We start from the raw sequence: 27742 nt of genomic DNA, 5'->3' as shown, positions 1-27742 counted from the left end.
ACAGAGTAAACTCTACTAAAAGGAATTATCTGATTTAGAATAAGGATATTATTTGTTGACAAATTAGCATTTGCCTTCTTCCTTTATAAATATGGAAAAGTAAAGTACATTCAACAAAGTTGCATGAATTTCTCTAGGAGATGCTATTGGTGTGTGTCCCAGTGAAAACTTTGCAAGGCCTGTCACCAGTGCCCGGTAGCTTTAAGGCAGCTGATGTAACGCAGACCTGACTGAGGAACCATTTTTAACCTAAGCGTCTTACGCATTTTTTTCATGGTATATCTCACATACAACTTCTGACCAATTTCATACCTTTAAAAGTGGAATCTTAAATTTTCCACCATGAATAGAAAATGGTGCCAATTTCAAATTGTGGTTCTATTAACTTGTTTTTTCTACTGGGTTATTAGGAGTATTTTTCTCTCAAAAAATTTGTGGGTAGTTTTTACATTCTATTATCAGAGTCCCCAAAAGTTCTGTTTCCATACTGATACTTAAAACTTTTAATACTGACTACAGATACTTTAAAATTAGTATTATGTTACATCCAAGTCACATCAGTAAATTACTGGTTTTCATTTATCCATGGTAAGAAAGCACAAACTTTCAGAAGTGAGCAATAAATTAATTTATTCTCTTTTTAGAACTTTTTCACATTTATAGGCTGATGTGTTTAATACTTGCTGCTGTGGAAAATATCCACAATGTACAGACCAGCGACACTTCACTTCCAGAGCTCACCAAAAAGGAAAGGAGGAGTTTAAGAAGGAATATAATACAGGTAAGGCGGAGTGCACCCCTGATTTTACTTTTCCAGAAAGAGCCATAAAAGTTACTGGGCACCTGCAGTCTGCAAAAAGAGACCAGAGAGCGGTAAGTGAAAGTAGACTAAACACAAGTCCAGCGCTTTCTCTGTCATCTGAGTCCCCTCGCATCACGATCTCCATCAGGCCGGCAAGAGGAACGACTATCCCTTGACACACGTTTTTCTTCCTGTTAAACATGGAGTGACCACCGTCTTCCCATTCAGGTGGATGCCAGAGACTGATGCCCATCAAGGCTGGAACTGAAAGGTCGTTGTTTTCTTCATTAGTCAGCAAAACAACAAATTCCAGAGAATTAATTTCTCTCAGTGGCGTTGGTACTTGGCATGATAGCTTTTACTCTTTCTTCTCTGAAAACAGGCAAAGAACTCGCACATCTGTTACGATGACTTACTTAGATCCACAGTAAGACTTTACAAAGAGGAATTCTTGTAAGTGGAGAAAAGATAATGCAAACAGCAGGTTGCAGGCAGCGAGGGTTTGCGGGATGCAGTGCCCACGCAGCCCAGTCCCAACCCGCCTGACTCCCTCTGGCTCCGTGTTGTGGGCATCCTCTCTGAAGGGAAGGGCAAGTGACTTGCTATTTCCTTTGTTCTGACTGTGTGAAAAGTCTTCATTTTGAAAGTAGATAGAGGCCAGTGTTAGATTTCAAAGAGGTCACAGTGACAGTACATACAAAAGAACCAGATTGGGAAAAAAAAGTATTTTTTATATAAGTAATGAGATTACTGAGATTAAACAAACAAAAATGAATCTTCCTTAGAAATTATTGTCGCAATGGCTTGAATTTGGAGACATTAAATCAAAATGAAAGCTGCAAGTTGTTCACTAGTTTTCAAAATGCATTAAGTTTATTGGTAAGAAACATAGACTTCTAAATAGACGCAAAAAGCACTTACGTGTTTTCCCCAACTAAACTATTTGACTTTTGTCTCTCTGTTTAAAAAATTTTTTTCCACGTTTCAGGATGACTGTAGAAGAAAATAATTTGTGCTTGGCTGTTGTGGATATTACTGGTCAGGATGCCACCCACAACTAAAATTAAAATCCTTGATTTCATAAAAACCATATATTAGACCCATACGGCTTAAAATGCTTCAAAATGCTCTGAGGCAAACACAAAAACCTTTCTAGAATAAAGGTAATAATTCTTATTTAAAGTAATTATCTTAGATTTTAAATGCAGCATCAATAGTTCCATAAATATTTAATGTTCTTGATTAAACACTCATTTTTTTAAGGAAAAAAATTATCGAATATACAAAGATTGAATAGTTCATTTCTTAAAGGGTAAGAAGGTATCCAAAGAAAAGTTGCCATGGTGATAGTGGAAATATAGCCAGAGCTGACTAGATTTGTAAACCTGTGTTTTTTTCTAGGCAGGAGAACATCTAGAGGCATCAAGGTCTCGTAAAGGGACAGGTCTGCTATTTAGCGCCCACCTAAAACCGGTCCCACGTGCAGGTCACTGCAGCCCCAAAGGGTCAGCCAGGAGGTAAGAGAAGCTGTGCCACTGTATTTATTAAAAGTCGGAAACAGGGTATGCTATTTATGTTCACTGAGCAACTTTACATTTCTAAACCAATCCTGTTACAGGAAATTCTGTTTAATTCACAACTTCAGTTGTTAAAAGTATTTCACTCTGCAGTTCAATATTATTTTAAATAATACCATTGCTGTATTAGCTGAACTGATTTTATACATAACTTATCTTTTAAGATAATGTATTAGTTTCATATTAAACAAAAGGGCCCAGAGGTTTTACAATTAATTCTATTTCAGTGGTTTTCAGTATTCTATTGCAGGTACTAAACAAAAAAATAATAATACAAAGTATAAGCTTATCATCAATCCAAAGTCTTAACCTGGCTATACCAACTACCACTTCGTAGCAGGTTCGCTAAAAGCTGGGCTCTGCCCCTCCTTCAGTGACAGCCATGTTCATGCTATAGGGAGATGGAAGTGTGTGTGGCTCTGTAATTTAACAAATATTTGCAAGTCACTGGACTGACCAAAATCTAAGCAAAGTTGTCCCTAAGAACATATAGCTCAAAATGTCAATCTTCTCGTTAAGAATACTGAATACAACCCATGCTCAGGAAGCTGGCAGCTCCTTCTTATCCAGGTAGGAACTGACACACTGTGCCAGGCAATTTCTACGGGCCGTTAGTGTAGAAAAATAGAAACTATGTGAGCGCTCCCACAGGTGAGCCTGCCTCAGACCACTGCTTCCAGACAGTCACAACACATACACAGGCTATTTGGTCAGAAATAGAACATTCCTCGCCTCCCTGCCCTCACAAACCCATCAACCTCAAGTGTAAAATGGTGAGAACAAATTTTTCCTATAAAACAACTCTTTGGTCATGGACAAACTGAAAGATTTGAAATTTTCATTAGGATCCTGGAACAAGGTTTCTTTGTTTTTAATCTTCAAAAAATTAAGAACAACAAATAACAGCTGGTTTAATTGAAGTGGAATTTAAATCGAAAAGGTCCGCCTGAGCTGAAAGGATTGAAGCCTTGCCATGAGTTCCAGCTCCTGTGGAAAGGGCTGCCGCCGCCGCCTTGTTGGCTCTCCGCATCGAGGGGATCTTCTCCGTCATCAAACTTCTTCCTCATTTCTGTAAGAGGAAGCAGCAAAGTGAGACCAGGTACTGACTAAGGTGAGGGGATGGGACCGCGGACGTTACTTTTCAGTCCTCTAAACAGTTGTGCCCGATACTCAAATCTGGGCTCTCCCATGCCCACCCAGGTAGCACACTAGAGAAACACCAGTCACAGAGAAGGCGGTGAGGGCCAGGGTGGAAAATGGTGGCCACTGAAATTCAGGCCCCTAAATCTTCTCTCCTCACAAGAAGCTCTCCAAGGAAATGCTTCTCTGGAAAAAATGAGTAAGTGGAGAGAAGGAGACCTCCAAATGTCCTACCCTTCTGACTGACCCGTGTTACCAACCTACCCCGACAATGAAGTCAGCCCACACAACCTCCTCAACACACCAGGCTTCCTAGTGTTCACCATTAAAACGAAATAGAGCTAAGGTTCCTCAGACCTGAGGGCAGCGAGACCAGTGCAGACAAGTGGGAGAAAATACAGATGGCAGAAGAGCAAGCTAGTATCCTCAGAGATGAGAAAAAGCTATTTCATCCTTAAAGTAAGAACAGAGCTAAGAAAAAGGAACAGAGAACAAGAAAGAACTCTTAGTAATTAGAAATGCAGTTCTTTTCTCAATGCTTGCCTTTGTGACTGTCAGCTTCAACTCCCCTGGTTAGCTCCCTGCTGCCCTTAGAGCTCAGCGCCAGACTCCGTCCCCGGAAGATTCCCAGCTCCCTAGCTAATGCAGCTGCCCCTCCTGCACTGCACTAGCTAAGAGGATAGAATCATTCAGTGGATGTTGGGGACAAACAGTACATATCCTACTCACTAAGTACACTTGTGTCTCCCTTACTGGATTATAAATTACTTGAGAACAAAGGACTTTTTAACTTCAAATCCATAGCGTAGATTGTTCAAGAAAGATTTGTCAAATAGGCATAAAATGACTTCCTTCTATTTTTGTTGCATTTGTCTAGCTCAAGTCATAGCTTCTGCACCCAGTGACATGGAAAGCCACACAAAGCAGTACGAATTAGCTGAACATCAAATTCCCCCTGGAAATGTCCATGTGTTGTTCAATATTACCTAAATTCTTAGCTGTCTCACTCTTATTTTCAAGGCCATGTTAGCATATGACAAATCTAATGGACACTGATTTAGGGCAAGGTTCCTGGGGAACACACACATGGGCAGGGAGCCCCTGGGCTCAGACATGCTCTCCTCCCACCACTGCACATTCCAGCCTTGTAACTGGTCTCCTGATCAAGCCCCTGTAGGTCTGGTACAAAGAATTCATCACTGATCTGCGGAGTAGGAAGGAACCTAAGAGATCGCCCTCACCACTGTGCTTTCATATCACAGGTGAAAAGAACAGAGGCCTAAAAAGTTTTTGTAACTTTTGTCAAGTAGAGATGAGAGGCCAACTAAGGCCTACTGATTCCACATTTGTTGGTGTTTTCACTGTGCTGTGAATATGAGGGTCCCTGGCCCTGACGGGGTACACCTAAAACTGGACTTCGGAAACTGCAAGGCCGGGACCAGTCACCAGCCCCCGAAGAGAGCCCCAGAGCTGCCTGCTGTCCGCTCTGACACTGCTTCTGAGACGGGCAAAGGAAGTCTCCGAGCGGTCACCCACTCAGCCATTTTGAGACAGGAGAAAACGTTCAAGTCAAGCAATACCTGGATCAGAGAGTACTTCTTTAGCAGCTGCTATGTCAATGAATTTTTTCTCAGCTTTCTTCTTTTCTTCTTCATTCTGGAAGTTATCTGGGTGCCACTGCAGTGCTAATTTTCGATATGCTTTAATGATTTCTTGCTTTTTGGCATTTCTGAGGGGCATTAAAATGATTAATAATTAGTTAAGAAGTACCCAACACACTGCCAGAAAAAAAACAGACAGTTAAGATCCCACTGGCAACCTAGCAGCCTGGTTTTCCCATAGTGCCAAAGGTGCCCTCGGCTGAATGTCTGATATACAGCCCTGGGTGATGATTACAGCTGGCCAGGCTGCCTTCTATACTCGTTCACTAAGGTGAGGATCTCACTGGGAATCAAAGTACTCCTGATCTTTACAATTTTCCCTTTAAAAAAAAAAAAATCACAAACTTTCTGAATTTCCAAGCTGCCATGATTTAATTCTCGGTATTGAGAGAGAGATTTGGACTCTTTGAACCCCACTTTTTTTGTTTCTGGATTAGCTTACTTTATAAGAACAATTAAAAGGTCGGTGATTGTTCAGAGAAAGTGGGTCTTATATTAAAACACATGGATATCTCTCAGTACCTGTAAGTTGATTCTAACAGTGCCACTTTATTTTAGGCGTAGAGACTGTTCTTTTCCCCATCCCCTCCCCACCTCCTGGCCCCACCAAAAGAAACCTCACTCCTACCTCTTTACCCTTAATAAATCCAGGCCTAGAACCTATTCATGCTACAGTGTCATATCTTTGTCACCAACTACTAATTCTCCATTGTTGCATTTCTAGTCTCTATCAAAATTGTAACATATGCAAAATAAGATAAAACTGTTAGTATAATCTATGAGTGAAATTACGTAAGGAAAGGAAATGAACCCGAGAGAGAAAAATGAGGAGCAATGATTAGCTTTAAAACAGTTGATTAAAAGTAACAATGTAAATTTTAAATTAATAATTCACCTTTTTACTCCCAAGATTTTATAATAATCTCGTTTCTGCGACTGTTTCAATAGTCTTTGTGCTTTCTCTAGACCTTCCCGAATCTGCTGATCATTTTCATTGTGTTCCTGAGCAGTTTCGTAATCCTGAATAGCTGTCAAAATATGTTTAAGATAATGCTGTTAAGAGGAATTACAACTTGTAACCTTTACTTATCCTGCGACATTGATACTGAAGACACCACCTGTAGCCCCTTCACGTTACGTCTGCTCTGGGCCTAAGTGAGACCACTCTGTAATTTTGTACACAAACTTACAAAAGGCATACATAAGGAGGAATTCAGTAGCTTATTACTCCCAGTCAGTACAATTCACTGCTATTTGTTTACTTGCCCACCCTCCCACATTATCCTCACACCTTTCAGGTGTTTGAGTATCAGCACTTCATACAAAGCAATCTTACCATCAGTAAGATTAAAATGACTGTTACCCGGGAAAATAATGGCAAAGAAAATCTGCATGGTCAGCTACAGGGTCCACAGCACAGAAGAATTAGAGGCTTAGAAAGGGAGCGAGAGAAACCACCAGCAATCAGAATCACTGAGTCACCCACAGATTCCAACACAGACTATTACAACCTGATTTTTAAGTATCAGTCAAAACAGAAAACCATACATACAGTCCTAGTATGGGAAGTCTGATACCAATCCATATTGTATCTCTTTTTTTAAATATTTAGAAAATACAAGGCATCTGGATCTCTAATGTCATGCAGGAAAGAGTTAACACAACAGGCCTGAGACTGTTAGCTTTAGAAAGGTCTGCTGGCAAGCTGGATTTCAGGAGTGTTCCCAACATTCCCAGGTAAGAATGCTGAAACTATACAAACAACGTAGTTGATGCTAAATGTCTTCTTTCCTTCTGGAAGTCTGGAATTTTGGTATGAACCAGGCAGGAGTGGTACCTACGTCACCAGCGCCCAATAAACTCCCTGGGCACCGGGTCTCTAACAAGCTTCCCTGGTAGACAGCACTTCACACGTGCTGAAGAATTAGCTTGTGCTGTATGGTTTCACAGAAAGAGATGCTTGGAATCTTCCACCTGTTTTCCTCTAAGCTTTGCCCCATGAGCCTTCTCCCTCTATTGAGCTGACTTTATATCTTTTCTGGAATAAATCTTAGCCAAATACAACTATATGATAAGTCCCATCCACCAACACAAATTTTTCTCAATGTCCTCCCTGGACAGACATCTCAAATAATGGATTGTTGGGTTCAAATTCTAGTTTTTATGAAAATGCATTTCATTATGGGAAAAAGACATTCTCTGGATAACACCTCTGAATGTTCAGAGGTGTTATCCAGAGCTGTCTTTTCCCATAGCAAAATTGGCAATTGCTAATCCTGGAGAAGGTTTAGGAAGGCACCTTGGGCAGATTAAAATGAGAAAGGTATTGGGATAAGATCAACACACGTAGTTAGCCGCTACTATATAGAAGACCGAACCAACCCTACCATTGGTCCATGGGGGTGGGGGAGGGCCTAGGCTTTTATCCTAATTCCTGCCTCAATGCATTAATATTAAATATTAATGTCACCCAACCCATAGTGACAACGTAAAATACCTTTGCAATTTAGTACACAAACCCATAATAAATAGTAGTGAGGTTTAACTTTGAATACCCATAGCACTTGATATCACAGCCTAGTAAGGAAACGTATTTTGAAGGAATTTAATCCAAGAGGAAAATGTTTCAATGCATGTAATTTTGCTACTTATGCAAACTCTACATTCAAAACATGTTTTAAATCTTCAGAGTATCTCCCACAAAGCTGTCTTCTATATTCCTATATTAAAACTTAAGGTAGACACATTTTTTCTATATAGAAAAAATATAAAATTGTAGGTTTCCTAAATTCACAGGTAACTAATTAGAAACTCAATATGGATGATATAAGACTTCCCATGGACATAAACTATATAGATAATTTTTAATTGTATTTCAGATTCCACTCTCCAAGGGGTATCTTCAAAATAAAAAATGATACCCAGTTAATGTTTATCTCATACGACACTGAGCAGCTGTGAAAAGTAGACTAAGCCAGAAACATTAAGGCCCTGAGCAAACAGTACAGTACATATTAGCTAATTCACTTTATAAACTCTGAATCTAAAACATTTTCTCCTATCCAAAGTTTTTCTTCCGTATTCCCCTCACTCAGTTCTTAAGGAGCAAACAACCAGATCAAGATGGCAGCGTGGATGATAAACAGGAGTTTGCCAGCCCTCCACCCCACTATCCCACGAAAATGACAAAAATATAACCACGCATCACTGAACACAGCGGACAAGAATTTTGATAAGTTTCTGGAAGAGAGACTGCAAATGGGATAATAATGAATAAACCTAAGTAGAAAGGGCCACAGTCCACATATACATTGGAAGAGGCCCTCGCAGATTTGGAAGCCATTCTTGTCGGCCAAGGATCCCCAGCTTAGCACGACAGAGTAGCTTTAAGGCACCCATCAGGATAGTCTGTGGGATGATGGAAGAATGGCTGGGCGGCGCTCTCCTCGCATGTGGAGCAGCTATAGCATCAACCTCACCGGGGACCCAGAACCAGCAGAATGAAAGATGTGCTTCCGGCAGGCCCCTGATACAGCTTCCGGGACCGGGAGGAGATGCAGAACTGGGCCCACAGGCACTCAAGACCTCTACAACAGACCTGGAACAAACAAAGGAAAAGCAGTTCCATCCAGAATTTAAATACACCAAAGGGCTGCACCTGAGAAGTAAGAGTAAAATGAGTAAAGCCCTGCTCATTTTGGCAACTGGGCAAGATGGCAAGTGCCGTAGGGAAGTCTTCCTGTGAACGGGTCCTACCCACGTGAAGTCTGCAGTGAGCTCGCCAATACAGAGAAGCGTTTAAATGACAGATATGCACAGTTGCAAATGACTGCCCTTTCTCTCTTACACCACCAATCCATTACCAAATCCCAAATCAGCTTCCCTTCAACAGAATTTAACTACTTCTCACCATTTCCACAATTACCACTGTGATTTAGTCCATAATTAATGCACCTGAACAGCTGTAATAGTTTTATAACAGCTCTTCCCAGCTTCCGCCCTATTCCCCTAAACGTCTATCCTCGTACAATACAAGGACCTTAGAGAGCCTTTTAAATAGTACATCAAACTTTCAAGATAAATACGCCCATGGAACACAAATTTTCTCATCCTGGATATCATACAAAACAAAACAAGGTAAAAGGGGGCAGGGGAGCTCCATTTTCAGCAAAACAAAGAAACTGTACAAGGGCTACTAAAATTAGCTAATATCAGCCATGAATCCAAAATGAGGGGGGGAAGCAAATAGTGAAAAAGGCCCAATGGCAAGAGATCACAGAAAATGTCGGCAAAATACATTTTCCATTGAGTATGGACTCCTGTATCTTTTGCATATTCCAAGAACCATGACATCTAGAGCGGACATAGTGGAGAGAAAGCATAGACCTTAGTAGAGAAGAAAGGAAAAGAAGGGACTACAATAAGTGAGAATAACAGGGCACCACATCTCAGGAAACTGAGCAACTATGTGCTCTCTGAAGGTGAGGGCCTCACCCCAAATTGCAAAAGATACACCCCTTTGGTGTAGCAAAGGAAGTGGGCAGGGGGGCAGCAGGGCTGGCAGCAGACAACCTCCTGGACACAGTTTAGTTCAGAGAAGCAGAGGGCAGGGCTATACAGGAAGGCCATTTTAGCAGGAAGCAGAATGTCTGTGGAAACAGTGAAGCAGAGAGCATTGCAAGTGTGAAGTACAGAAGACGCCCTGTCCCCAGCGCCCTTTTCATACCCCCAAAGGACTTTCCCACAGGTAACTAGGAAAGGGTAATTCAAGTCATTCTGAGATGAGTAACATTTTTTAATGGCACAGCATCAATTCAAAGATACTTAATTTTAAATTAAAACAGGAAAAGTGCACCAAAACTTACCCAATGAATTTGCATCAGAACAATAGCCAAACAATATGTGACAATTCTGAGCAAACATCATGGCACGAATCATTAAAACTTAATTCAATCACCTCTATTAAGAGTAATCACAAAGCAGAATAAGAACTCAGCAAAGAGATAGCAAGACGAGGAGATAAAAATGTGAGTAGTCAAAATTCAAGAAAAATGACAAAAATTATCACCGAAGTGAAGATGAAATGAAGAAGGACGAAAGAGAAGTATATGGGGGAAAAAATAAGGACCCAACAAAATGGAATGAAAATAGAGTGTAGCTATAGATGACAGGCAAAGAGAATACAACTTATACATAATTAGACCTTTGAAGCAGAAAACCAAACCAACAGAACAAAACATTAAATTTAAGAAAACTTTCCTAAAATAAAAGATAAATCTATTCAAAGGGCATACATGTGCATGATCAACTTTAACATACATCCTAGTAATTAACGCACTTGAAAGATAAGGGCTGTTTGGATGGCCAGGAAAACAAAAACAACAAAAAAACCTGGCCCCAGATTTTCCATAGCAATATTCAGTGCCCGAAAAGAATGGAACAGTAACTTCAAGATATACAGAAAATTTATGAACAAAGGATTTTATTACCTAGCCAAACCATCCTTCCAGTATAAAAGGTACAAACAGCTTTGAAGATAGAAGAAATCAGGAAAAAGTTTTCCCAGGAGACCCTCGAGGAAATTACTATAGGATGAACTCACTAAGAGAAACCTAAAGAAACCACAGCCAAAAGAGGGATGGAACACATCAAATATATTTAATGTAGAACCAAGACTAAAACAAAACGGAGTTGTAGTGATAGAGTAGTATGTATGCCCAGACAAGACAAAAGGCATACAGCTAACAAAAAATGGAAGAAGAAAGGAGAGAGAAAATGAAAAAGTTAGTTCATTAGTTCCCACCAAGTACAGCTGAAGAAATCAAAGCAATCAGAAAATATCACACACTGATAGGCCAAAGGCAAATACTAGAGAGAAACTGATGAACAATTATTAAGTGATAAAGGAAAAGAAGAGAAATAAACATGCTATAATAATTTGTCCCTCACTGCAGGAAACTAACAGATATTGCCCAAAGAAAGAGGGCTACATTAACAAAACTATAAAGATAACCAAGAAAAAAAATGCATAAACCTTCCTATATATCAAAATGGTACACAAAATAATGCAAGCCAAATAGCAAAAATTCTCAGCAAAACAGAATGCCAGAACTCCGACCAAACACATCTGTCATATAAATAAATGTAAATGTGTTTAACTCTATTTAGAAGAATTTCGTATTGGAACACAAAGCAAAACCCAATTCTATGTAAGAGACACACTTGAAATAAAGTGATTCCAAAAAGTTGAAAATAAAAGAGTAAAGCAGGTCAAATATATGGGTTGTGAACACAATGCAATATATAGATGATGGATTATAGAATTGTACACTTGAAACCAATATAATTTTATTAACCAATGTCACCCTAATAAATTCAATTTTAAAAAACGTATGGTCAAAGGTTCACCAGGCAAATATAAGAAAAGTTTGGTTCACATCTTAAATTAACATCAGATAATTCGAATTGAGGTAAAAAATATTAAACACCAAAAGGGGGGGGGGGGGCGCTTATAATGTTCAAGGCTAAAAATCATGAACATAATGCTGTGCATCAAACAAAACGTCAACATTTATAAAGCAGCAATTATGAGCGATACTAGGAGAGACTTAATGAGGGAGACTTACCTTTCTGTTCATCACAGATCAAATGGGCAAAAAAAAACAGGTAAGAAAAGGAAGACCGCACTAGAAGACAGATTTGATTGATATGTCAGACTCTCCCGGAAACAAGAGCATTCACCTACTTTCAAATCCCTATGACTCATGAAGTCAACCATTTCAGGTAAAAAAAGAAACCAGTAATAAATTCCAAAAAATGGAAGTACTAAAATAAAAACATTCTCTGATCACAATGTTATAACACAAGAAATAATAAAACAGAAAATAAGTTTCCCACCTAAAAAAAGTTAAACTCTCCAACTCTTGAAGAAAAAGAAATATTGCAAAATATCTAGAAAATAATGAAAACATTAGTTTTCAGAACCAATAAGACACAGCTCAAGCAGTGCTAACAGGATAATTTATAGCCTTAATGGTTCAATAAAAATTAAAGGAGAAAAATTAATGTAATCATGATTCAAAATTAGGAAAGAATTGTAGGACAAAAACAAAATGAAACAGAATCAACTGATAAGTAAAAAGCCTTATTTCTTGGCAAAAATCTGTGAACACCTAACCTAATCAACCAAAGGAAGCAAGCAAGCTCAAATTCAAACAACTGAGAAATAACCATAAAAACAAAAAAATTAAAATAATGAGACTATTTCACTAAATTTTGTGCAAATAAATTTGAAAACTCAAAAGAGTAACTCAAACTAAATCCACAAGAGAGAAAATCTAAATAGAAATAGTGGCATAGAAAAAGTTGTCAAAAAGCTACCTCCTAATCAAGCAGCAGGCTTTCCATGGAGATCCCACAACACTTAAAATTTCCAAGAAATTATTTTTAAAATACCCTAAATAGTTTGCTATATTTAAAAGTCTGGGTTAACAATCATTTTTCCTCAGGATTTTCTAAGAATATTGCAATTCTCCCTTCTGGAATTGATAGGGGGGGAGCATGAGGAAGAGGTGCCCATCAGGAGAACATAACAGTCATAAATGTGTAGGCTGCTGATAGCTGAACTTCAGAATGTGCAAAGGAAACGTAGACACTATTAAAGGGAAAGACAGGAAAGTCTGCAATTCCCACAGCAGGTAATTAAACAGCTCTCTCCTCTCAGTAACTGATGGGAAAACTAACAGAATATGCATTATTTTCAAGTACACATAGGATATTCAGCAAGACAGATACCATCCTGAACTACAAAACCAGTCTACATAAATTTAAAAGAAAACAAATCTAAATAAATTTAAAAGAAAGAAAATCATAGAGTATGTTCTCTGACTATAATGGAATTAAATTAGAAATCAATAATCAGGTAACCAAGAAACCACCAAATATTTGAAAATTAAAATATATCTAAATAATCTATGCATCAAAGAAAAAAGAGAAATTAGAATATATTTCAGTGTGTTGATAATGAAAATAAAACAAAATGTGAGTAGTGCAGCTTTAAATGCATATATTAAAAATAAAAAAGGCCTAAAATCAATGAGCGTTCAACCTTTAGAAGCAAGAAACGCACAAAGTATACCCAAAGTAAGTCAGAGGAAAGAAGAGAAGAAATCAATAAAATAATAGAGAAAAATCATAGAAAACATTAACAGATCCATAAGCAGGTTCTTTAAGACCAACAATTTTGACTGAACTCTAGCTGCATTGATCAAGAGGAAAAATAGAAGATACAAATTATCACCATTAGAAATGAAAGGAGGAATAATCACTTCAGATTTTAGACAGTAAGAGAATATGATATTACAAATTTCATGCCAACAGATTCAACAGTGTAGATGAAATAAATTCCTTGAAAGACACAAGTTACATAAACTAACACAAGATGAAACAGAAAATATGAACAGCCCTATAATTGATAAAAGAAACTGAGTTCATCATCAAAAACCTTCCCACTAAGAAAACTCCAGGACCAAGATAATTTTACTGGTGAATTCTCTCAAACTTGAAAGAGGAAAAACACTAATCTTAACACAACTCTCTCAGAAAATAGAGATGGGAACAATTTCTAACTGTTGAGTCCGGCACAACCTTAACACTAAAATCTGACAAAGATAATGTAAAAGAAGAAGTTACAGAGCAATATCCTTCAGGAACAAATATTACCAAATCAAATCCAGCAATATCTGAAAAGGATAATACATCATGTCCAAGAAGGGTTTATCCCAATAATTCAAGCTTGATAAAAACTTAGAAATGTCAGTGTAATTTACATTAACAGAATAAAGGAGAAAAATACAAATATATACATAACTTCTATAACTCAGTAACAAAAAGAAACAACACATTTTGTTAATTAGGTAAATATCTGAACATGTCACAAAGGAAGATATTTGAATATATAAGCAGAATATGAAAAAGTATTCAACAACCTTAGTCATCAAAAACACGTATCAAAGCCACGAGATGCTACACATCAAACTGTATAAAATTAAACAGAATGACAACACCAAATGTTTGCAAGGATATAAAGCAACTGGCACTCTCACAGACTTTATTGGTGGGAGTATAAAATATAAATTGCGCTTTAGAAAAGGGCCTAGTAGTTTATTTAAAAACTAAGCATGCACCTTACCCTGTGCCTCAGCAATTCCACTTCTAGATACTGACACAAACTAAATGAAAGCCTTTCTAAAAAGGCCCTGCAGAATAATGTTCATAGCAGCTTTTTTCATAACCAGCCCAGGTGTCCATTACTATGAGAATGGACAAAGTGCTATAGTCACAAAAAGGCACGCTCTTCAGGGATAGGATTACAGTGAAATACTGAATGCCTTTCCTGCTTTCATAGTAGACAAGAAATAACAGTGCTTCCAGCCCACTAGCCGTTTTTAAAGTTTTATTAGAGCACATCATGTCCGTTTGTACTGTCTAAGGCTGCTCTTGCACAGCAGTGGCAGAGCTGAGTAGCAGCAATACAGACTGTGGTGCATAGAGCCTGTAGGTTTTACTCTGGGCCCTTTACAGAAAAAGTTTGCCAACTTTTGCTCTTCAGCAATAAAAAGGATTGAATTACCGATGCATGTAATAACATGAATAAATCTCAAAACCATGCTGAATAAAAGATGCCTTATACAAAAGAGGACATACTAATAGTTGATCCTTGAACAACACAGGGGTCAGGGGCACCGACCCCGCCCCCTACCCTGCACAGTCCAAAATCCATGTATAACTTTTGACTCCCCAATAACTTAACTATAAATAGCCTATAAGGTTGATTGGAAGCCTTAGTCATAAACAGTCGACTGACACTTGGTACATTATATGTACCACAAATGTAACAACAAAGTAAGCTAGAGAAAAACTTATTAAATTATTAAGAAAATCATAAGAGAAAATACATTTACAATGTTTACTGAAAAAAATCCGCATATAAGTGGACCCACAGTTCATACCCGTGTTGTTCAAAGGTCAGCTGCCATATGGTTCTGTTGATAGGAAGATCTAGAATTGGCAAAACTAAGCTATGATGGAGAAAATCAGAACAGTGGCTGCATCTGGGCGGCGAGATGGATACTGAATGGTAAGAGACAAGAGGGTAATGTAACACTTGTATTTCCTAGGAGTTTGGGTTTGACAAAGACTCACTCTTTTGATCAAAACTTTGGTCAGGTTCCTCTCAGTTCTGACTAAGAAGCAATCTTGGGCTTTTTCCTCTATCCTTGTAGAATCCAGTTTGAGCAAGAATCCTGCCAAGTCCATTCAGCTAAAACCCCCAACCCTGGTATTTGACCAAATTTGAACTTGATATCTGATCAAATTCCTCATCCCCTGTCCAGGGCTGCCTTCAGCAAGAGTTCAGTTGAGTCCCTCTAGAAAGAATCCCCCTTTTCCGTGATGTTTTCTTAGTCATTTTCCATCTTCTCACCCCCACGCTGCTCCTTGGTTATAATTCCCCACTTGTCCTTGACGGAGTCAGAGTTGAGCCCAATCTCTCGCTACAAGACCCCGCTGCCATGTTCCCTGTATCTATCATGATACTCCTCCCACCTCCCTTGAATAAAGTCTCCCATAAGGTCTTTTACAAATGCCATGAATGTTTTTTTTCCCTTTAACAGGTTGCACAGGTATTAGAACCCAAATTGGTATGCCTAAAATTTGTGCATTTCATTGTATCTAAAAATACCCCTTCCCCCAAAAAAAGGAAAACAGTAAACAAATTCTAGTTAATAATATACAAGTTGAAGTATTTGGGGGAAAGTAAATTAAAGTTGACAACTTTTTTTTGAAAGCAATCTAAAAAAGATGCACTGATGGATGGACCAAGGGATAAACAGATAAGTGTTGTGATAAAACATAGTAAAATGTTAATTTTAGAATCTAGAAGGTGAGGACATGAGTGTTCACTAAAATTCTCTCTATATGTGAAATTTCTCAATAAAATGTTGAAGGAAATGTTTACCTCCTGTGAAACTGTCATAATATAGATAATGAAAATCAAGTCTTCTACCACTGTTTTATTCATATTCATCCTTAGACAACAAAGGGAAAGTTTTATCCAAAAACATTTACAGCCTAATTACCATCACAGAAGTAGAAGAAAACTGTAAGCTCTGTCTGACATTAAAGAGGGCTGAACAATTTAAAATCAAACTTCCATCAGTGCTTCTTACAGTAGACCACATTCTAACATTGAACTCTGAGGGCAAGCCTAGCCATTATATTTTAAGCTGATTTGAATAGTGATGAGACAAACTATGTTTAATTCTGTACACAGGGACATGATGTATGGCCTGCACTCTAAATGAATCTGATATATCAATGTTCTCGATAAATGTGTTTATTGAAATTTTTAGTGGAAAAGAGATAATAGTGCTAAATAAAGAATTCCAGTTCCCATCGGATTATAAAATTTTATATCTCATGCTATAATTTCTCTTTCAACAGTTAAGAAATATCACCAACTGTGTTCAAAGCACTGGAATAGACAAACACAAATATAGGCCTTGTTCTGTGTACTTAGTCTGTTTCTACTTAAGATGGTTAAGAAATTTGTAGGGTATTTTTTCTTTCTTTTTTAAAGAAGCCATTTTACTATTTCAGGTCACACTTGTTTGTCTTGGGTAATCAGTTTTGTTAACTAGCAAATAAAATGGCCACACAAAAACCTGTCTATGGTCTACTTCCATCTATCCACACACACCCTCTGTCCTGCTCCAGGGTGCCTATCACCTCGGGGAAGGCAAAGGACCCTTTCATCCTCACCTCTGGGCTTCTGTACCAGCTACAGCTTGTCCCACACCTGGAACATACTTCCCTATTTTTTTTTCCTTAATACTTTTCTCAACACTTGACGCTTTTGATCATTTGGAAATTAAAAAAACAGACTTTAAAGACCAAGCTATACATTAGTATTAAGCATCATTTTCTTTAAGAACTAAGCTGTCAAGTTTCCCTAAAAAAAAATATTCAAGTTACAAAGGCATTTTTCAAATTATATTTAACAGGCTACACAATTTAACTTTTTTTCAATAACTAAGCTTTTTATACTCTGCAGCTTCTCTAACTTCACAATTAGAGCTGAACGTTTATATACAGATGACAAAAGTACTTAGTCCAAAACTAACTGGAATACGAAACCTAGAGTAGAGCCATCTCACTGAGTAGACACAATAGCTCAAAAGTGAAAAAAACAAGTATGCTAATGGGCCCTTCCATGGAGATAACCTGCCTTATTGAAACATTCTTATGAATATTAAAACTTAGATTGATTGCATACATTTCAAGCCTCAATCAGACCTCAAGGACTGTACTACAAAGATGTCACACAAATAGTAGTAATCAGAGCTGTCATCGTTCCCAGGAAACCACTTAGGAGCAAGGTTCTAGTCAAATTGTGGAAAGCAGAAAAAGTGAATCATCAGTTTGCCTTAAAAAAGAGTACTACAAACTAACTGTAAGTGTAGTTATCTCCTTAGGACAGGTTTTATCACTGTTGCAGGTGCATTCTTATTGTATTTAAAAATTTTCCATGATTACTAACTTATATGACTATTTTTCATGACATTAATATTTAATACATATTATTTTAATAGCCACACACTCTTTTATTAAATAAATACTCAGCACCAAACTGAGAAACAAAAAGGATACCACAAAACAAGTTTCACTGTTTTCAATTTAAAATGACTTACCTGATTTGAAATAAAAACTTTACAATAAGAGATATAAGGCTCACTTCTTTTAGAAACCATCTCATTTAAATGTTCATAGTATATTGTCACATGAAGAAAGTCTTGTTTTCAAAAAATATATATTACTGTATATGCCCTAGTTTTCTTCCAAAAACAGGGCACTGCCTTTTTTCAAGGTCCTTACAAGATCTAATAGGAACCTCTGTTATTTCAACTTAAACAAAGTAGGGTAAGCAGCTATCGTACTGTTATTAAATAGCTTAGGGGGTCACAGAAGATCATTTTATATTTAGGATTATAGGACATACATCTGTAGGCTGGATGTATAATGTGTATACTGAGTATATGCATGGAATATGTATACATACATACACATGCATAGAATATATACTAATATATATGAATAGAAAAAAGTCTGAAAGATATAAATCCAAAATTAACAATGATTACCTCTGGATGATATGAAAGCTATAATTTAAATTTTCTATTTTGTTATTTATCTTTTCTAACTTGTCTACAACAAAGGAAGTCTAAAATTCTTATTTTTATATCCTACTGAACTGGTTTCAACAGAACTTTTTCCTTTCATTCCAGTTTTCTAAAATTGTCAAAATTTTCTTGTACTCTGGTAAATTTGTTCTAAACAACAGGATGTTAAACATGAGCTAATTTTCATATACATAAATTTTAGATATTGCAAATCAAATTCCTTATAGATTTACCTTCATCATACATTTCTTCTATTAAATAAGCCTCTGCTCGATCTTTCAGAGCATTCACATTGTCAGGTTCCATATTTAAAACTTCAGAACACACTCGAATAGCTTCAACAGGCTTCTCATCCTAAAAGTAAATGTGAAAAAAGATTTATGGTTGCTATTCCATATGTTAAGTTTTTACATTTCTGGGAGCAAGTCAACTGTTACCTTAGAAAAGCAGTGGCAAATCCTTTCTTTTGAACGAATTGTATATTCGGAAACACTTGGCTCTGTTTTCATGACAGATTCATATTTGCTGGTCGCATCTGTGTATCTATTAAGTAAGCAAATCATGATGAGTAACAGTGAAATTCTATTTCCAGAGTCACAGAAAGGACCCACTACTCTTCACTGTATGTTGCTTAATCAGTTCACCTGAACAAGCACATGCCTTCAAACACTGCTTTTACCTTATTAATCTACAGTATCAAGGAAGGTACTATCTGCAAACTAAGAGGAGATAAAACATACGACCACAGAAAATGTATATGGACAAAGCATAGCTGTGAGTACCAATTAAACCAAGTGATGAATGTTTTTACAGAAAAACGCTCATGTTTTGGAACTGAGTAAAAAACTTTGTTAATGTCTCACTTACATGGAGCACTTTCAGCAAAACAGAAATAAGGTTTTATTTCTTGGTCACTATACACTTTCATGAAATAATGGAGCCCATAATATACATGCTATTTTATATCATGAATGTTAATAGTCACAATTAAGTACAATGTACTTTCTTACAGAGGGAACCTGCTTAAATTCCTAACTTTACTAGATTTCTAAGAACAATAAAAGCTATTTCAACATTTTTTGAAAACTGGTGGAAAGTACTAGTCACGTTATACATTAAGAATTAAGTTACTTTCCTCAATAATGGCAAAATGAGCTATATTTATATATTTATATGCCACTGTGGCACATTATTCCCAGTGTGCTGCGATCCTCCCTTTTAAATTCTGATGTATTAAAACACAGCTTTAAATACAACATTTTAAACAGAGGCTAGCTATCAATGCCAAAATCCTAGTTGGGATATTGTTCTAAAGTTTTCCATGATGGTAAAACAACTGGAGGAAACTCCAGAGTATGTGAGACCTTGCTTTACTTCTTATAACTACACGTGAAACTATAATTAGCTTGAAATAAAAAGTTCAATCAGAAAATACTGCACTTAAAAAACAGGCTAGCTTATGAGAAGGTGGAAATGTACTTTCCCCAATTTGTCCAGCTAGGTACAATTAAATACCACAGACATTATATGAGTATGTGTGTGTGTGTGTGTGTGTGTGTGTATGTGTGTATAAATATATGTATATACGTGTGTATATATATGTGTATATATATTTATTTACACACACATATATGTATATATATACATATATATACATATACATATATATACATATACATATGTATATGTATATATATATTTTTTTTTTATTTTTTTTTTTAATATGACAGACTCAGAAAGGGGGAGAGAAGAAGGTAGACCAGCTAGGAACCTCTGGACCTGAGGGAAAACACAATGTGTTAAGTCCCTGCATTTCTTTTTTGCTTCATATATCCCAGACTTGGAGCTATATACTCTGTATACATCGCTATCTAATTTTAATAATCAATTTATACGTCTGTCTCCCACGCTAAACTATGAGCTTCTTAAGACCAAAAACTATAGTCATACGTATTTCATCACCCCTAGTACATAGTCAGTGCCTGATACAGGAGATATTCAATAAATATTTGGTGAAATATAAATAAACCTGCTGATAACAATACTATTATTTATATTCTGCCTTTTAAAAAAAATGCACAGTTGGGGTAGTTTTGCTAAGGCCCAGTGCTACCTAGGATACTCCATCCTCAATAGCTAAATAGTAAAAGAGCAAGTAGTTCAACTGTTCTCCTGTGCCAACAAAAGACATATGAGGAAATGCTAGATAGTCTAGACAAACATATTCTTACCTGCCATCTCGAATGAGCTCTTCAGCTGATGCAATCAGCTTATTAAGTTTCTTTACTTGTTTATAGTGTGCAAAACACCTTTTATGATCCTGGTCAAGTTTAAGACATTCACGAACTTCACTGCTCATGTATTTAAAAAGAAGAAAATATTCCAAGTCAAATGAGTAACTCTCCATACTAAATACAAAAATCACAATAAAAGGTATTTTTTGTTTGTAACAATTAAACAAAACATACTGGCTTAATAATACACTTTTATATATGATGTACCATTCACACATTAATTCAAATGAAAATGGCTTTAAGTTATACATTATTTTCCATTTTCCTTCTACAAATATTACGTATCTCCTATTTATTTTAATAAGCATACTTCATAAAAATAAACTATGTGGAAATAGAATAACTTAGGGATAACACAAAATATATAAAAGGATATGGACTATGAAAACCTCAAACAATTTTATTAATATAAAATTTAAAAGAATGGGATGACTATCTTACAGCCAACGATAAAATGATGATGAGATGTGTATGTCACTAGAACTGACCTGAGGGACAGTTCATGGTCTCCTAGTTGGTAGTACAGTGTGCTGATCTTATAAAAAGCCTCAGTGTTGTCATTCTTCAATTTTGATGCAGCTTTTAAGTCACTTATCGCTTTCCTAGGTTCCCCTTCTTTTATAAAACATTCAGCTCGAAGTTCCCGTAGTTCTGCATCCCAAACACAAACCTTGAGAAACGAAAGAACTAGACTTTAAAAAACAGTAAGTTATGCATATTTATACTTACATTCCACATATTTTGTGTACATATTTATCAACATAAAACATCTTCAATTAATGTGATTTCAATATGGTAAATAGTATTTAAAAGTCTGATACAATTTAGATATGGCAAAAATAATTAGATGTGACAAAATAATTTCTTCAAGGACATCTTAAATAAATTCTAATGGGGAAAGATATATATACTAACAAGGGCCCTTTTCCGACCTCCTTCAATTATATAATTGTAAAATGTTGAAAATAAGAATACATGGAAAGTTGTTCCCAGTAAAGCATATCTGATTTTGAAGAGAATATTCTGTAATCAGATTTTTGTACTTAATCAACAATTCTAATTTCTAGCATCAAAAAATAAAATCTGGGGGTGGCCAGTTAACTCAGTTGGTCAGAGCGTGGAGCTAATAATACCAAGGTTGCCGTTTCAATCCCCGCATAAGCCACTGTGAGCTGCGCCCACCTTAAATTTAAAAAAAAATAATAATAAAACAAAATCTGGTTCTAACTTTGTAAAATATTTTTGTTCCACTAATAACGAAATGAAATTCTCTTTTCTAAAATGTCATCTCCTTGAAATTAAACTCTCATATCATAAAAAGAAAAGAGAAAAACTATTTGAGAAGGTTGAGGCTTCATCATTTCTATTTTATTGAAAAACTGAAAATGTTTAGTAAATGTACTAGTATACTTCAAAATGTAAACCCAGAAACTCACCAATAAGGCCTGTGGAAATTTCTTTACATATATCTTAGAGCTGTTCTAAAGTCATGTCTATTTTTCACACATATTAAGATATCAAAATCAACATATATACATAAATATCCTGAACAATAAGCTAGTTCAGAATAGATAGTCTAATTACTGGAAGGTAAAAATTGTAACTTTATTTTTCTTTAATAAAGGATTTGCAAAATAATTTAGTAAAATGTGAATTCCACTGGACTACATCACATGATTTCCTCTATAAAATTATCAAAGAAGTGCCCATTATGCATGTATCACAAGTTTACTGCCAAAATTAAATGAAACTACATCAAAGTGCTATGAAAGTGATAAATATGGATTACAATTGCTTTCATTTGAAAACTTTAGACTTCTTTCTGAAAGCATTTTCATTAAGTCCTTCAAAGGCAAGGAAACTGTAGACTTAAATTTCCCAATCTAGAACCATCTGGATCCTATCAACTGTTCATGTGCCTTCTTCCCTAGAAACTTCTCACTTTAAACATTCCTATTTCCTCCCAAACATTATTTTTCCTTTTTCTTAACCAACTCTTTCATCCTTTACCCCCTTATTTAATCTCTAAATCTTCTCCCTGCACCAAAAATTAAATAAATAAAGTCAAACAATAATAGCAAAGCAAGCAATGTATAAAAATATGTAACTCCCACTCCAAAGCACATTCAATACACTTACTGAAAAGTTCAGTTCCAAATCTTGTTCTATATAAACACCATCTTTCACTTAAGAGCTGAAAGGCCAAGGACCAATTGATTTTTACCCTATCCCAGTTTTTTTGTGGTATATAACAAGTCAAAGTGTATAAACATGCCTTACAGTAAAAAAGCAGTAAGTGTTAGGATTGTCAGTTGTAGTATCTTAGACACTTACCTCTAAAATCTTATCAAGGAAGGTTATAGCAGCAGCATAATCCGAGCTTTCAAAAGCATCCAGTGCTTGTGACCGCAAATGCTGCATTTCATCAGATTTTGTAAGTTGGGACTGGGCTTCCTTTTCTTCATTTTCACTTGGATTAGACTTAAGCTATAAGAATAATAAGAAATTAAACAGGTTTTTTAATCTCTTAAGTCTAATATCCACAGTATACACACAGGTCTGACCATTCCAAATACTTCTGTGCATTGAGGGAGACAGGTAGAGACACTGGCAAAACTGGCTTGTCTGAGGACTTGCTTCTGCTGCTGCCCCAGGGGAAGCAACAGCAAAAACATCTTCCACCAATACGGCACACAGAGCGAGCAGCGGCGCTAGGGTCTACAGCCCTGGCTCCCCCAAATCGTACCAGGAAGCAAATATATTCAGGGATGGGGAAAAGGTAGAGAAGAATGAATAATAAGGAAAGCATTTTCTCACGTTCTGAAGTATAGCTCTAGTGCAAATAACTAGTTTTATGTATTCTGCCTTCTAGTTATACTTCCTATTTTTTAAAAAAATAATGAAAAACACAGGGAAACTGAGGGAGAGAGCATTTTGTTTTGTTTTTTAGAGGTTATGGGATAGAAAAAGATTTGATACTAGAGGGACTAAGACGTAATAAGAAAGGAAGAATTTACAGCGTAAAAGAAGAGTAATACCTTATTAAAAGGCCTATGTGGTTTTAAGAGGTTTACAATTGTCTCTGTTTTAAAGTTATCGAGGTATAATTCATATACCATAAAATTCACTCATTTTAAATGCAATTCTATGATTTTTAATAAATTTACCACATTTGCAAACCTTCACCACAGTTTTAGACCATTTCTGTGACCTCAAAAGATCCCTTGTGTCTGCTTCCAGTTCGTCCCCACTCCCAGCCCAGTCTCGTGCAGTGACTCTGAATTTCTTCCTCCAGATAGAAAATCTTAAGCTTAATGGCTCAGAAAAATTGGGTACTTACATTAAAAAGCTACTGACTTTTTGGGGGACTTTTTTAAGATTAGAGTTTATATGCAATAATTCCTGAAATCGAATATCCTTATTTAAGATGGGAATTGTAGTTGATGGGTTCCAATTTTAGGTGAGGCGCAGATAACCAATTTTTCTAGAAATGTTTCTCCTTCAATGGACCAATCATACTGCTTCCCCTTTTAGTAGATTTGTTTTTTTAAAAAAACACCTCCATAGCCGCCTCGTAGGAGAGAATACTCCAAACAAGAAACCTTAAGATTATTATCATTTGGTAGAGGCTCTACATTTCACCGATTGTTTTTAGGATACTTTAGTGATTCTACTTTGTCTGTATAACCCGTTGACTTTCGAAGGACTCCAAGTATTCATGGCTAAGTAGGAATTTGATAACCTCAGCTCACTATGGGGAGGACTGTCCCTACATGACTGAATTACCCAGCTAGAGGGGTTGCTTTAGGGTCAGGGCATGCTTGCCTAGGACTTATCCTTGGGGTGCTCTTGAGTACTTCTGAAAGACCACACTGGAAGGGGTATAAATTTGTGTGCGTTGTCACTCTGCTCTCGGTAAAAGTAGTTTATTGGTAAGTTGCACTACTGCTCCTTTTTAGAGAGAATGTATAAGACAGCCACTTCTGGGTGGAATTTGCATCTTTTCTCTCCTAAACTTTACAGTCTAATATATTCCACACAAGTTTTCATGTTGGAAGGTGAGGGAGGGGAAAGCCCTAAATCTTAAGGTTGAGGATGGAGACCTCAGCCTCACTCCATGCTCAGGCAATGGGAATAGGAAAGAGGGAATGAGCTTAGGTCATCTGGGCCTCCTGGGGGCTGGGAGGGAGGGAGGAGGGAAAGGAGGGGATTCTTCCAAGGAGGGAAGAAAAGAGTTTGAGAAAAAAACTAAGGACTTACTTATAATCCTAGACAGTTTCAGAGGGTTAAACAAGAGGAAGATTCTTCTCTCTTTCCACAAGGTTGCTGCCTCCTCCCAATTGCCCTCTCGTGTTCCAAGATATTAATTTACATGTAGAAATACTGGACCCTACTAGTATTTCCCTCCCTCCTTTTTTCATTTGATATTCCTTCTGTTCTTTAATGTCTTACATTTCTGACCCTTTCAGCCAAACCTCTTCCTATGACAATATTTTATTTCTTACCATTTACTGTGGTCACTTAGCTTTTGGATAAAAACCAGTAATAGTTATCGCATAGGGGTTGTGGAAAGAGGCAAGCTGCTCTCTTTAATAGAAATCCCTATTTCTGAGACCTCAAATGCAAACAGTGGATTGGTGGCCCCAAATGATCCCCACCTTCTGGAACTGAAGTCTTTGTGTGATCCCCTCCCATAGGGTATGGGATGGAGCTGTAACTTTTTAACAAACAGATATGACAAAGGTGGTAGGATGTCACTTCCCTAATAAGGTACAAAACATTGTGACTTCCATCTTGCTAGTAATCTCTTTGTCTTGCTGTCAATCTCTTGCCTTCTCACTTGCTCACTGAATGAAGTAAGCTGCCATGCTGTGAGATGCTTCATGGAGAAGCCCACATAAGAAAGAACCAAAAGAACCTCTGGCTGAGGCCTTAGTCTAACAGCTCGAGAGAACTAAATTCTGCCAACAACCAAGTGAGTTTGGGAGACATTCCTCACCAGCCAAGCGTCCAGATGACACTGCAGCCTTATCTGACATCTTGACTACAGCCTGTGAGAGAGCCTGGAGCAGAGGATCCAGCTAAGCCTGCCCAGATTTCTGACCCCGTGGGCTGTAAGATCACAAATGCATGCTGCTTTAAGCTGCTAACTGGGCAATTTGTTAAGCAGCAATACATAACTAATAAGGTACCATTTTTCAATGGCCAGGTGAATATTTCCAAACAGATTTTGTATTATTAATGTTTTAAAATAAAGTCTGAATGGAGAAAAAAACAACTAAACCCAAATCCTGACTTTATTCATTATTATTTGCATTTTCTTCACCAATCAAAGGAGGGATAATAGTGATTACTATTGAAGAGTAGTGATTGTGAAATTAAGATACTTTGTATAACACACAGCAAGTACTGCAAAAAATGATAATAAAAATTTCAAACTCCTTTTTTGAACTTTCTGTAACATATAAACTCATGTATTCCCTACAGCAGTGATTGTCAGAAGTAACAAATGACCACATGCACTGGTTACAGCAGGAGTCACTGGTAGCTCTGAGACAAACTAAACTACCTAAGATCCTGTTTAGACTAGGACAGCGGGTATGGACCTGAAGTGATGCTTATTTATAAGAGACTCTGGCTGCAGAGTCATCTGTATACATAAAATATGAGAGTATCACTGGAGCCAGAAAGAGATTAAGCATATTCAAACTTCTCCATTATGTAAAATGTAGCTGAATATATCTATTTAGTTGTATATAGTTCTTTATTAGTAAGATGAAATCTTGAGTATGTTTAATAGGCTGGTAAATGCTCTTAAATACCAAAAAGCTCGTTTAAGAACATATAAAGCAAACAAGTTATTATATATCATCTGTATTCATAAATCTTTAAAAATTAAAGTATAAGAATTATTTAACTGGTAGAGATAAAATATAGTCATAACATAATTTTTTTCAAACCAGACCTAGAAATCATCCATTTTATGGTACCAAACAATAAAGACAGAATTGTCAACTATTCAATTTCTACGCTTCACAATGAGACAGATGAGGTCCTGGAAGGTGAGAACTTTACAAGGCCACTTTATACGTTTCTTCTAAGAGGTAACCAGTATTATCAGTTTCTTCATATCTTCCCAGAGGGTTTTGTCTGTGCACAAGCGAGTAGATGTTTTCTCGCTCTTTTTTTAAGCAAATAGCAACGGTGTTCTGCGCTATGTGAAACACACACATGTCTGAGTCCTGCACCCATATTCTACAGGAATAGCCTTCAAAGGATGCACACAGACAGTTGCTAATTATAGTAGAGGCAAAACCGTACAATGCTTAAGAGTGCAGGTTCTGGAATCTCAAAATCTACTTGCTTACTAATGGTGTAACCTTGAGCAAGTTACTGAACTTCTCTAACCCTCAATTTCCTCCAATGTAAAATCCTCCCTTATCCGAGAGGGATAGGTTCCAAGACCCCAGTGGATGCCTGAAACCACAGATAGCACATAACCCTATCTATACTGGTTTTTCCTATATACACACACCTATGATAACATGTACTGCTTGAGTTTGGCATATCCTAATCGCCAGCATCACTACTCTTGAGCTTTCGGGACATTATCAAGTAAAACAGGGTTACTGCATGACAATACCTTGGCAGTTGATCTGATAACCAAGAGGGCTACTCAGTGACTAGCAGGTGGGAGGGTATACAAACAACGTGGATACCCTGACAGGGCTGATGCACATCCCAGGTGGAATGAAGCAGGAAAGCTTACGATTTCATCGTGCTACTCAGAACGTCACGCAATTTAAAACTTATGAATTGCTTACTTCTGCAATTTTCCATCTACTATTTTTGGACCATAGTGGACTAGGTAAAAATTACAGAAAGCAAAACTGCAGATAAGGGAGGACTACTGTACCACTATAGCACACCCCAGAGGTGGGACAATGTTAAGTAAAATAATCCATGCAAATCACTTAGCAATATGCCCCACAGATTCTGAATGCTGTATAAACCATGGCTAAATTACAAA

The 27742-nt window shown here is 36.9% G+C and overlaps 1 protein-coding gene and 1 long non-coding RNA gene across 4 annotated transcripts in view; one reads left to right on the top strand and one right to left on the bottom strand.

The window, feature by feature from the left end:
* Positions 1-613: 613 nt before the first annotated feature.
* Positions 614-27742, bottom strand: part of DNAJC3 (DnaJ heat shock protein family (Hsp40) member C3) — a 64873-nt gene continuing 37744 nt past the window's right edge. Inside the window, exons 5-12 of the mRNA XM_019737175.2 lie at positions 23047-23199; positions 21201-21382; positions 20650-20769; positions 18856-18961; positions 18652-18772; positions 6076-6208; positions 5100-5248; positions 614-3448 (exon numbers count right to left, since the gene is read on the bottom strand). Of these exons, the coding sequence (XP_019592734.1) occupies positions 3291-3448; positions 5100-5248; positions 6076-6208; positions 18652-18772; positions 18856-18961; positions 20650-20769; positions 21201-21382; positions 23047-23199 (1122 nt within the window). The 3' untranslated portion in view covers positions 614-3290. The remainder of the gene's footprint in view (positions 3449-5099; positions 5249-6075; positions 6209-18651; positions 18773-18855; positions 18962-20649; positions 20770-21200; positions 21383-23046; positions 23200-27742) is intronic.
* On the top strand, positions 3388-26041 carry LOC141571014 (uncharacterized). 3 transcript variants are annotated; one of them, XR_012495466.1, is made up of 4 exons: positions 3388-3478; positions 6793-6917; positions 19011-19192; positions 25570-26041. It is a non-coding gene; the product is annotated as an uncharacterized LOC141571014 (long non-coding RNA). The 3 variants fall into 3 exon arrangements; XR_012495467.1 differs by lacking the exon at positions 3388-3478 and adding an exon at positions 6204-6335; XR_012495468.1 differs by lacking the exons at positions 19011-19192; positions 25570-26041 and adding an exon at positions 8276-8404.

The sequence above is a fragment of the Rhinolophus sinicus genome, linkage group LG04, assembly GCF_036562045.2.
Source record: "Rhinolophus sinicus isolate RSC01 linkage group LG04, ASM3656204v1, whole genome shotgun sequence".
Lineage (NCBI taxonomy): Eukaryota > Metazoa > Chordata > Mammalia > Chiroptera > Rhinolophidae > Rhinolophus > Rhinolophus sinicus.
The sequence above is the reverse complement of the archived record's forward strand: the minus strand, read 5'-3'. Positions and strand labels throughout refer to the sequence as shown.